General features: G+C 40.2%; 1 protein-coding gene across 1 annotated transcript in view; it reads left to right on the top strand.

The window, feature by feature from the left end:
• Positions 1 to 7,583, top strand: part of pcdh1a (protocadherin 1a) — a 69,530-nt gene extending 61,947 nt beyond the window's left edge. The window contains exon 4 of the mRNA XM_070917693.1: positions 7,213 to 7,583. Coding sequence (XP_070773794.1) covers positions 7,213 to 7,583 — 371 coding nt within the window. The remainder of the gene's footprint in view (positions 1 to 7,212) is intronic.
• The last annotated feature ends 5,885 nt before the right edge of the window (positions 7,584 to 13,468 follow it).

The raw sequence follows: 13,468 nt of genomic DNA, 5'->3' as shown, positions 1-13,468 counted from the left end.
ATTACTGTAAGTGTTTCTAGGAAAATTAGGTTCAAGGAAATAAACAGCTTAAATATGATGGACAATGTGCGCATGTGAATGTTTCGTTGTCTGCTGTTTCAAAATGTAATATCTTCTACCTACTAGTATGAGGCCATGGAGCGCTGCCACTGCGGTAGAAAGGGCCATAGAGTGCAAATGTGAGAGCCTAAAGCAGGAAGAAAGCTTCAAAGGCAGGGACCAAGAAAGAGACATTCAGACAAGAAGAAGAGAGAACGTTTGGGTGTGAGACAGGAATAGACAAGTGATTCTTCAAGTAAATGTCACACAGTAATCAGAGAAGGGTTGGGTGATAAAACAGTGTCTAATTATCATGACAATATTTCCCATTAAATCAGTCATAAACTTTACAAAAAAAGTATTTTTGGTGTTCATGTTTCTCCGCTCCGTCATCACTTCCAACCTCAGCACTGTCACCGATTATTAAGCCAAGTAAGGTCTTTTTTTATTAGCGAATCTGCATCAGAAACAGACTTCTGCCGCTTGTTGACATACACATCCTCTCGCAGCAGAACTAAGCGAAGCAGAGTCAATCAAGTTGTTCAAAATTGCATTCTTAACATTTCCTAACCAAGTGTGTCTCAAACTGAATGAATACCCTGTCTTCTCCTTTCTTGACCTATGCAGAATTTGTAATGGCGTTACACTTTGTGGCAAAAAAAAAAAAAAGTTTAAAAAATCCTCAGCCTATTGAGCATCCAGTCACAACCCCACACCACAGGGATTCAGTCTACATTTCTTTGAGCTTTTCTAATTAAATTACACAGAAAAACTGAATGGTAAATGCAAGGTTTCCTATTTCAGGGCTGAGAGAAACTGGCAGAGGAAGGAGCAGAGTGGGCCTAAATGTAACCATGCAAGCAGGTTATCACATGACTACCATGAATATGGTGATGATAAGATTATAACATTTGATAACCTCTGACACATAAACCTATGACAGCTAAAATGTCCATGCAGTCATTATTCAATCTTACATATTGTTATAGTGTAAATTATTGTACTTTCATACCCAATGACAAACAATATTATCCATGTATTATTATTTATGTTAAATTGTATTTACATCATACTGAACACATGCCTTAAGAAATGGGTCTTTGTACACAAACTTTTTTTAATTCTAATCATCCCAGTCTTTAGCATTACACCCTACATCCACTGTGGCGCAGCCCACAATAGAGATTTAAATGAACAGCATTAATAAAATACCTGCACTGGCCTCAAGAACAAATGCAAATTTCTAAATTTAGGCACTGATGTCTAACTAATGCTTTTCAAACTCAGCATGCACATTCTACTCTGAGTCCCTGAAGCCCTCACTGCATGAGTGTGAGATTGAATAGAGCATATAGAGGAATGCTGTTTATTATCCAAGCTGACTGCACTAATAAAAGATTTAGGCAAACCGATGTAGGCATCTTTTCTTCAGTAGGTCTATGGTCAAGACATGCTGTGCTGTAGGTTGTGTAATGGCTTTGTCCAACTGCTCTCCCGTTTATTGACTGCAGAAACAAAACTGGTATTGTTTGAATGAAGTCAATTGAGGAATACCCTTGAAACTGGGAACTGGACTTGTACGATAATCATAAACCCGAATCACTTATGTTCATGATAAACAATTTGTTTTGTTGTTTTTGTTTTTTTGCATAGGCAGACACTGCGGATCAATATCCAGTTGTCAAGGTTCAGAATGCAATTTCCAGTCAGTAATTGGCCAGAAGGCCAAACATATTGTTGTGGGTAGAGGCATGAAGCTGTTCTCCACACAAGCATTTCACAAACACCTCCGTGCACCAACAGAGAAATGATTATATTACTTACAACAGCAACTATATCATCATATAGAAGTGTTTCCTCCCAGTCCTCCACCAATGTTTTGAATCTATTTTATCTGAAGATGCCTTGTGTGTGTCACAGTCTGACAAAGCCTTAGTATTGGTTGACATATCGCACCGCATATCAACTTCTCAATTGGGGGAGCTGGTGCATAGCGTGATCTGTCAGCAGGTGCTAAGGCTTTGTCAAATGCAGTGATACAAAAGCCAGTCTTCAAATAAAGGAGCTCAAAGACAAAATGGTGGATGGTGAGAGAACTGACAGGAGGTGTACCATCACCCACTGAACCTTCTACAGCGGCTTTTCCTGACGTGCCTCTGGCCGACATGTCCACTCATCAGCCTTTGTCAGCAAGAGGCTCGCCTGCCCAGGAAGCCAAGAATTGAGACCTTACTGAATCTGTGAAGGAGACTTTAAACTTCAATACCAATACTTATCCTGGCATCACCGTCTGTAGACAATTTGACCCAGAATGAAGTTACTTGTTCGCACCAAAACATTTCACCATATATACTTACAGGCCAAACAGCCATAGAATTATGTCTGTGGCTGTGTAAGGTGATGTATTCATGTATTTCTGTTTAGTTTTCCTGAAACAGAAGACATAAAAGCATGCATTAGCCATGCATTTATATTGGACTTATTAAAATAAACCTTTCGAAAAAGGCTGTCTAAGAAGTCAGGGGATGCTGTATGTCAACACAAAGCATGCTTTAGATTATTATCTACAGAATAACACCACAGTATTATAACTAAATGGTTAACTGCAGTAATGTGACAAGGCCCTTCACACGAGATGTGAAAGTACATATCTAAGGTCACAAACTCCACCATTGTTCTTTTGCATTCCATTACAATAAGCAAGGAAAATGTGCGTGTCAACACTGTGTTTGTGTGCTTGTAGCAAGTTTTCCTCTCGCACCCCTCTGGAGGACAAAAAAAGGGCTGTTTTTGGTAGCTTCTTCTTACTGTGAGAAACTGTTCTGAGCACTTGAATAACAAGACTTGACATGTCATAGCTAAAGAAATACAAAACCCTGGTTTCTTGTTGTTTTTCTTCACAGGGTATGACAACCACAGAATACATTCACACCCAGTTTTTATACTGATAGCCAGCACCAAACCCTAATGTCTGCTCATGTGTTTCTTTTTTTTTTCTCTTTTCATTTCTTGGAACGTTTTAGTCATTTACCACATAAACTGTTTGCAGGGACCACAACTACACCATTAATATGGCTTACACACTCCCAAACGATAGTAGCTGTTTTTCCCCCCGTTATCCTTCTATGAGCTGTGGGTCTCTCATATTTGTTCGCCATCGATCATAGCGGTGTGGCGCACACGCTGGAAAGCAGCCGGTGGGGAGAGGCAGCATTTGCAATCAAACAGAGAGGAGCAGTGTGAAATCTCAGGAAGAGGCAGCTTCCCCCATGCCCGTGGGCAGGGGATCAGACGATGAGGAAGCCTGCCTCAGACACTCAACACCTCCCACTGGCACCCTGATGCAAGCAGCATGCAAACCCACCCCTCACATGTATCTGTCAGCCGGGGGGTTAAGCTCTGTGTGTACCCCCACTCCATAACTGCACTGTGGAGTGCATGTTATGCCACTGCAGTGGAGGTGCTTTTAGAAGCTTTGCTAAGGTTCACTGTGAGTCGTTGATGTGGTACAGAAGGTGGTAGAAGGTGGAAATTACTGTTTTTCTTTTTTCTCTTTTTCATGATATTGCTTTAAGCAAGCAGATGGGACTGACCCAATATAAAAGGAGAGAGCTGCAATCTATCTCCAAGTCTAGAGGAAAAGAATTCTGCTGTGCAGAGAGTAAGAAATGTCATTGAGTCACTGCTCTTCAAAACCAAATCACAAGCTCTCTAAATCCAGTCAGCCTGTTCCAGCCACTGGCATAACAGTGCTGTGGTTTGTCCATCTGTTCTCCATTGTCCACCTTGGCTCTCCATCCATGACATACAAGACTATAAACTCTAAAGGGATTGTTGCAGCCTGTGAGCAGATTTATTTCAGGTATAGGTACAGGAGAAAACAGGTTTGAGTGGGTGAGAAAATACCAATTTTCCCACCGTGCCTTTGGCTGCTCCTTCACCCCATGGTTGACTCATTTGCTTCACTGTGTCCACCAAATATTCAAATGATCGCTTCAGCTGAGTGTAGGAGTGTGTTTTGATGTGCAGAGCAGACGGTATTCTGCCACACTGTAAGTGGGTACTACAGCTACAGATGGCTAATAGCCACAGCAAAAGGCAGACACAAAAGTATAATTATCAGTATTGATTTTTTTGTAGAGATAGATTTAAGTGTGACAGAAAGGTCAGGGCAAGCAAATGTAAAAACGTGTGCTTTTCACAAATGATACACCCTCTTATAACACACTGTCATAACCACACGATATCCAATTTATTATTATTACACGATGAAAAACCTTTGTGAGCAGACATGTGTGACTGGAAATTACATGCACCATAGAATGCTAATGACAGCATGCAACAACAATTACTCCAACACGACAGGTTGCGGTTGAATATAGACCTCTCATTTGTTAAACTATCTGTTAAGAACAGACAATATGTCAAAGCTACTTTATAAATAAAACCATATAAAATTCAGATGAAACACTACCAGACAAGGTAATGGCTTACCAAAATAGCTGGCATGAGAGGATCTATGTTCTCTCTCGATGACGTGCAATATGTGCTTTGGCACTGTTGGAAAAAAATGGCAGACTTTGGCAAGCTAGGCGGTGAATTTAGCTGTCATTGCCGATTTTCTGGCCCTTGATGATGATGAGCACAGCTCAGAATGTGCTTTAATTCCTGTCACCAGTGCATGGTATCATTTTACACTACATGTTTTCATTTAGTTGTCATGTCATTACATAAGTCCAAATTATATTTTCTAAAAACACAGTCGACCTAAAGTCAATTACCAACCTGACAGTCAGTGACGATGTGGCAATCAGTGTTAACCTTTATGTCTTTTATCCCCTCTTTTGTGAGACTGAATGAGTTCAAAGAGAAATTATACGTTAAACAGGCAAATAGGGGCCATTTCTGCATTCTGGAAGCTTGTTTGCTCGTTCACATGCACACATATAATGACAATTTCTTGTTCATAAAGGAAGAAACTTGCCCAATTGTGGCATGTGAAGTGTTTTAGAAAACCTGTGTAAATGCACCTTTTTTCCCCAAACACAGATTTTTTTGTTGCAAAGCCACGCCGAATTTTGCATGAGGCCGCTTGGTGTGGCATAAACCTCCTGGAAGCTGTGGAGAGGTTTTAATCAAGTGTGAAATCCTTTTGGAGTAGATGCCTACACGACTGTGCTTGTGCTTAGAAGCGTACTCCTCAAACCCTCTCCCCAACTCTCTTCCCATGAACATCTTCTGTAGCAAGAGTCCATTGCACTGCAGTGATGCATACAGACAACGCTCTTAGCGGAGCTGAGAAAATGAAACTCCAATCATCATGCATGAGGCACTGCACACACACACACCCTTGTCTGTCTTTTCTTAGAGCTCCAAATTCAGTTTCTTCTTTCTTAATCAGGCATAAAAGTGTAGTTCATTCATTTGAAAAGAATCATTGACATTGGCCTAGTAAACACAGAGGAGAATTTGCCACTTAAGCATAATGATATAATTAAGCATGGATAAGGCAGAACATTGCTCAATTGTAAGTAAATGTATTAAATAGCCTAAACATCTAGCAATTTGGGATTATTGGAACAATGAGATTAATGGCAACCATAGAACAAGCTATGCATTCTTTAATAAACAATGGGACAATTATGTATGGATTACACATGAGCAATGAATATTCTAGACCTAAATAAGGAAAATGAAATGAGAACAAATTGCTTCATAATTTGTATGAAGCAGTTTAAAATAAGTCAAGCCTTGCCTCGCACAGGCTGTCTCACTTTGGCTTTTGATTGATTGAAGCCTTGGTGGGCCAGATGCAGTTTTTCCAGCCTCAGAGGGCTGACATTTTGTGGGATAATTATCTTACCACTGGCCATGAGTACAATACTGATGGTATGTCTCATAGGCTTACTGTCAAGCTGGCATTTTCTCTATTAGCTGTGAACTCTCACTACTGCCTCTAATACGTCATCTCTTGTGGTTGCATCATTCACATGCAGCAACCTCTGTCGGCTCAATGTGTGTGCAGCACAGAGCTCTCCGCCTTCTCTACGAATACATTTACTCTCTTTCACACACACACACATACACGCCATCCCGTAAGCCACAAAGCAAGACAGCGCACCCGTGATGGACGTATTCTTTGGTGGTGTGGACAGCGTTGAGGCATTACAGCAATGCATTTATCACAGCAATCAAAAGTTTACATGTGGGTGACATCACTGACTCACAGATCTTAGTTGTCTGCTCTTCTCTCCACAGACATTGATTTGGCTGTCCTAGTCTGAAGGGATAACAAAGATAAATTGAGTGGTATTTCCATTAAATCTGGGCTGTATGTTTAGCTTGTCAACAGGTGGGCCGCTTAACAAGTCTATTGGCTGCCAGCTGCACATTTCTGGTAAACAAATACATGGTGCTCTTCATTGCAGTTTTACTTTGAGAATCCGTATATTACTCTTGAGTGATAGCCGAGGCAAACTTATTTTGGAGCTTTCAAAGCTTGTACATTAGAATGAGGTCACTGGGTCATGGACCCATTTATTTAATTAGGAACAGTTGAATAAAAAATGGGTGATAATCAAGGGCAGGGAACTCATTTCAGCACTGTCAATCAATAACTCATTCAACACTGGTTTTGCCCAAAGGGACCCAGCCATTCCCTTTGTAACCAAGCACTGTATGTCTACAGTAAGTGTGTGTGTGTGTGTGTGTGTGTGTGTGTGTGTTGTATTTTGTCCATTCTTGCTGTCTTTTTTATCTTGACATTTACAAATCACGTGTAATAGAGATCAATACATTGCTTTTGAACATGTTAACAATGCAGTGATATGTTGAAGACATACCAGACAAACTGTTGTCGAATACTTCTGAATGACATAGACACAGCACGCCATCTCCTGAATGTATCACATCAGCTAGTGGACTACACACACAGTAGTGCTCATTACACAGTGCATAGCAACAGCTACATAGCAACTGCTGCTGACTGCTTAGCAACAGCTGCAAAGGCATCAAGTAGGGGGGTGGGTTTCATGGGGTGTTTCAGATGACACCATTTCTGTTCACAAATGCCTTTTTACAACTTTTTTATTTTTTTTATGAATGTTTTTGCGATGTTTATCACTATGAAGCTCTCTCTGATGGTGCTGTTCTCTCTCTCCCTCCTGTCCACAGATATCCGCTCCCTCCCTGATGTGGCAATGACCGGAAACTGTACAACCGAGTGCAGCGAATTGGGCCACTCAGACGCCTGCTGGATGCCCGGGCATCCCTCCCCTGTACGCAAGACCAGGAACCCCCCGAAACTCTCCACCTTCGTGCCTTACCAGGAGAGAGGGAGCCTGGGACGCCTGGCCAACGGGAGCGCCAGGCTGGGTGGCGAGGAGCATCGGCCGCGCCTCCCGCCCTCCCGCAGTGCCTATTCCAACAGTGGTCACGACGCCAGTCAGGACTGCCCCTTAGAGGAGATGCCCCTGAGCGTAGCCTCTGAGTTCCCACCCACCTCCCCCTCTGCCCACACTCCAAAAAGAGAAATTTACCTGTGAGGAATATCATCATCCAATTGGTGCACAAATGAAGAAAAGATACACCCACACTCCAGAAGGAGAAACAGGCTGTCCACATGCTAAAGCCAATGCCCGTTTTGTAGGTAACAATAGGCTGTGACTCATTCTATCACTGGCATGAACACTTGTTTTTTGTCATTTCCTCCTTAAATTATTAATTTATTAGCATATTTATTAAGAATTCCACAAAGTTAATTGATGCACTCACTCATTTATTTATACAAAAACTTGAAAGATACAATTCAAACAGATCAAAAGGAAATGCAGATGGTAATTGCTACTTCTGTAGTAACTAATTATCGTTGTAGTTAGCCAAGTCCCATTTTGTGAAGTGGTCTCTTGAATTTGAAAGTTGTGATCAGTGCTCTTGTGCCATTATTAGATATAATTTAATAGACAGCCAGTGAGGCCCTTTCAGAAGACATAACACTTTTGACTAACAATCAAATGAAATGGTCTTTCTTAATGTACAGTGCTGTAAATACTTTTGAATGGTGTGTTCTACATATATTTTTGTCTGGCATAAGCTGAAAAAATAATGCCTCAGAGTTTTAGCATATTTGCATATTTAAGCTTTTCTTTGCTGCTGCTGTTTAGACTTGATTGAAACCATCTCCAGAAGTGGAGCTCAATATCGTGGTAGGCATTTATCCGCTCCACACAATCACACACACACCTTCGACCCCTAATCATAGCAGAATGGCCTTTACCTCTGCTCCCCGTAGAGCTCTGCCACTGGTGGAGAAAGCTGTCTGGCAACATTTAAACTGACATTATGTTCCACTGACTCTCAGCACTGTGACCTATCGTTCGTCATGAAAACGGTTGACTTGGCCACAGTACCCCAGAGTCACAATGACCAAACGCACTCGCTATACACACTCTGATTGGTTTTTCATCTAAAACCTTGTGACTCACTCTCTTGATGGAATCATACCAGTGTATCAGTTTGAAAAGCTCTTCTCTATGGTGACAATCAGATGGGCTCTATGTGTAACTCAAAAGCTCATGGTCTTTTCTCCTCACGTTCCATCCGAACTTCTGTAGATCTAATGAATGCATAAGGAGTTATTTACATGGAAGGGCACTTGAGTGTGGAGAGCCACTGGAGAGATTGAGTACTTATGGAAGTTAATATCACGCTGATATAAACTGCATGAGTGCTCTACGTTGAGAGTGCTGTCTTTGTTTTTTAAGTTATCAGCTCTCACTAGATATATACTTCTTCAGAGGTGAATTCAGTTTACAGTGCACCAACTGAAATGAGCGAATAACGAACAATGTGGACCTCCAAGTCTAATTAATGGATAGGTTTGAAGAAATCTTGGAAGTTATTGTCAATGCCATGAGGGATTTCAAAATAAATATGTGATTTCATGTCAGTAATTAATATCTGAATTGATATTGTTAAGCTTAAACATAAGTTTAGATAGTAGGAGTCTGGCTTGATTTACTGCAACTCCTTAATTATGATTTTCCTTGTATTGAGGACAACATGCTTAATAAATTATTAGGTATTTTCCCTCCTCCCGCTATTGAACGAAGAGTAAAAAATAGGCCATGCCCGTGGGCTTCATTTATCTTTACAAAGATTATCCAAGTGAATCTGAGGGATATGTCTGAAGGACACTATGTATTAGTCAGTAATTGGATGTTAATGATGACAACACTAGTCTGCCTTACAACATCGTAGAGCTAGCCAGTGTCTTTGATTTAAGCATTGATTTGATTAGATTTGTAGATACCTTTCACCTCTGCTGAGTATTTCCATAGTGAGATTTTGTCTCTGAGTAAGGGTGGAATAGCCTAGAATGGACATTTCCTAATTAGGGTGAGTAATGAGTCCTGAGCTAGGGCATGTGTGAGCACACCCCCAGGACAAGGCACCCACCAGATAATGCAAATCCACCCGCAGAGCTACAATCAGTTAAAAGGGGTATTTTTATCAGCACTTACCTCATCACGCTGCCATTGAAAACTGCGTTTAGAATAATTAAACTGAAAACATATGGAAATTACTGGACATGGCCATGATTAAATAAGGTGGGTGATTATCCTGCCTTGAGGGGGAGAAAGCACATTATGCCGTTTTCAAAGCCATTTAGCGACTGAAATAAAATTCAAACAACAGCCATGATACACTGTGATTAAACCCCCACGGCTCCCACAAGCACCCCTCTCAGAGCTGTGGATAGCCGCTTCACGAACTCAAAGCAGCGGGTAAGATCACTGACCTGGAAGTAATGACAAGTGAGAAAGATAGCAACGAGTGATAAAACCAATGTCACATAGCCTCAATCACAACTTTATCTATTTAAATGCTTCGACTCAATTCAGATTCACAACTGCTTTGCGTCCCGATTTATCTGTGTGGTTACATTTTAACCCGATTCCACTTATCGCTTCAGTGAATCTGGAATGTATCCTCAGATTTGTCTCTTTGATCACCAATACATGAAATAAATGGGTTAACTCCAAATGGAATGACAGGAGTTTGTAAAATAGAAAACAATCCTGGGCCTATCCCCCCCCGTCTTAATGAGTCGGACTCTTTCACTCCAGCCGATAATGACCTCCTGCTACTCACCCCTGGAACAATATATCACCAGGTTTGACCTTTCTTTTGAACTCATGCTGAATGAACTGTGTTAACTTCTTTCTCAAACACAGAGCGGTTCTCCTTGATTAAAGTAGGAGGACGTCATGAAGCACCTAGATACACTCAAAAGTATGTTGAATAATGTTTAATTTGTACTTAACATTGATTTAATGTTGAATTCACTTGAGTATCTTTTGCCTCTCTGTAGTGTGTATTGTATGGTGGTCATTTCTGTGGACAGATGGACAAATTACTGTACTGAAATTGGCAAGGGATTTTTTTTTCTTACTAATCAATGACTTAGCAAAGTGGTTGTGTGAAAAAATAAAGAAATCTGTTGGTGGTGTAGTGTACATAGATCTCCACAACCCTGTGTCTGCTATCAAGCAGGCAATGATTTTAGCATGAATTCCAAAGATAATTGGTAGAAACTGTTTACTCTTTTTTTTTGGTTTTATTTTCTGAAATGTCAGTGCTGGTTCATATTCAAAAGGCCCTCTCCCAAACGAACTGAAATTAACTGAACATTTCATCTTTTTCACAGTTCATCTAGAACAAAGACAATTGCCTTGAAAATATGTCTTTGCAAGAGAGAATCTAGTTGTTATCCTAATTGTTGGTATATTTATATAGGATAAAATGCTTGTGATGCCATGTTTTTGTACAGTTTTATGTACATACAAGTGAAGCTTTCTAAAAGTTCTGAGAAAAGCCGATGGCATATAAAAATTGTAACATGTTTTCTTGAGATGTGCACATCTTGCCTTGGTTGGATTGACCTTTGCTGAGTCAGTGTGAATGTGGCCGTTCTATGCCTGCACTGTAGTCATTCACCGGCTCCCACCTCCTGAGGACTTAATCAGTTTTTATGTTTATTGTGAACAGTGGATTGTCTTATCTTACCAGTTTGTTAAACTCCTGTGTTCTGCTTTGTTCTGTTTTCGCATGTTGACAAATTCTCTTGTAATACTGTAAGTCCTCATGAACTTTGTAATAAAATCACTTCAGGGAAAAAATGAATGCTGTCAGTGTTTTCTTTGTTTTTGATTATTATTCAGTGCTTTTGAGTGTTAAACAAGGGTTTGGTTGTTACATTTTTATAAGAGGTTTTGCAGCCTTGGAGCTACATTGTGTAAAATGTGTCTCACTCTAGGACCCAGACTCATTAAGGAGAACTAGTATTCCTGTCATGTGGGGACCAGTGCCTCATTTCTAAGTCAGGAAGCCCCAGAATGTTGAGAGGGAAGCATTCCAGGGCTTGAAGTAGGAGAGTCCCAGGACCTGTGTTCACTACTTCAACTAGAAAAACAATGTGCCAGAGGTACACAGTCCCCATCATGCACTTAGCTTAATACAGAACATTTCTTTAAAGCATTGATGAGCTGCCCATTGCTACACATTTAGTGCCAGGCTTACAAGACTGCTGTCTTGTGATGTTAATTTTGAGATGTCTGTGTGCCTTTGCTTAAATTCACACAGAATAGAATTTTTTTAATGGACAATGAGCCACGGTTGAAAGCATTCAGTGAAAGGGGAACTCTTTCCATGTCTCGATGTTCACGCTCTGTGCATTTATACTGTGTTTGATCATTAGCACATAAGCTGTGAACTTAATTGACTTAATCACTGTTGCACAGATACTATATTATTTAATAATGTGTGAACTACAGAAATGTAACATGAGTGATTAAGCAATTTTAGGCCTCTTTCATAAACAGTACCCAAAACCAATTCTTGAGTCTCTCTTTAGTAATGTAGTCCCACTGTATATTCTCTCTTACATAATTAGAGAGAATATAGCATTATGTGCCACTATGTTTTTACTCTTCATTGCTTGCAGTGTCTGCGCTCCGGGAATTGTGAAACAGCTCTCATTTTAATTCACTTGGGGTATAAAAATGACAAGAAAAACCTTGTCCTCTATAATCATTAAAATGGCATGCAATGCACATATTTTCTTAACACCACAAGATGTATCAGTCAAGGTCAAGTCAGAGAGGTGGACTCTGAGTAACTACATCTCTGGTCACTTCCAAAATCCAGAAAGATAATGGCTGTGTTAAATGAGAGATCAACCACGGCAAAGAGCTGCAAAAAGTCTGCAGTCATGGCAGTGGCTATGTGAGGCTGTGATGTTCATTGTAAAGAAAACTAAAGTGTCAGATATAAAAGTTGCAGTCCAAAATTATTTTTTGATCTTAAGCAGTCTTTGTCCAGATGTCCAGATGTAAAAGTACTAACAGGGGGCCTGAGGGTGGTGACAGAATGAAGGTGTTTGGTGAGCTAGAGAGATGGAACAAATAGTCTATTTTTTCTGAACATTTAGGTGTGAAATATTTATTATATATATGGTATTGGTTATAATTTCTGGACACTTGAAAAATCAGTGTCATCAATGTTTACCACTGTTACCATGTTAGTTTAGCATGTTAGCTTGATAAGATTAGCTAATTAGCACAAAACTCAAGGTAGAACTTTGAAGGTATAAGTAGGTATTTACAAAAACAAATTAATCCATCTAAAAGTCGTCAAGACATTTCACTGAAACACAAATGTCTAACTGCAGGTGGCATCAGAGGAAAAGTCAAGGGATCATCAAAGTCATTAGGATTCATCTTCTGGGGACCATGAATGTCTGTACAAAATATTGTGGCAATCCATCCAATAGTTGTTAAGATATTTCAGCCTGGACAAAAGTGGTGGATCAACCAACTGACATTGCCGTCCCTACAGCCTTGCTGCTAACAAGACTAAAAACAGACAATTCAGCAGTGTAGGATATTCAACACCTTAAATTGCCGATGACCCTCTAACAGTGGACCAGCCTACTGGACCTATGTTATATTTACTTCAAAGATCAAAGCTATAGGCACCCTGAGACTGAATTGCACTGGCCAGCAGAACTGTGGGTGTGAACTATTCTGGAAATAAATAAAGGCTTGTATAAACCAGTTAATCTACACTTACTAAGCACATCATCCTCAGTCATAGCTGCCAGTGAGCATTATGGCAAGGACTAAAGTCAATGTATAGCTTTGGTATATACAGATTTCAGTGTAGTCAGTAATTGTATGCTTCCTTTTCACACACCTCAGTGAACACTGGCAGAAAGTGACATTGAGTATAAAATGGTTTTGCAAAAACAGCTCATCACAGTTAATTGGATCTCGTAGGTATCAAGGATCACTTCTTCTCTTCAGTGATATATTCCAAATTCAATATTACATTCGGTTCAACATTAGATCCTGTCATGTATAAATGTGTG

Source organism: Enoplosus armatus, chromosome 13, assembly GCF_043641665.1.
Source record: "Enoplosus armatus isolate fEnoArm2 chromosome 13, fEnoArm2.hap1, whole genome shotgun sequence".
NCBI classification, from domain to species: Eukaryota; Metazoa; Chordata; class Actinopteri; order Centrarchiformes; family Enoplosidae; genus Enoplosus; species Enoplosus armatus.
Note: the sequence above shows the minus strand (reverse complement) of the source record. Positions and strands in the feature narration are given on the sequence as shown.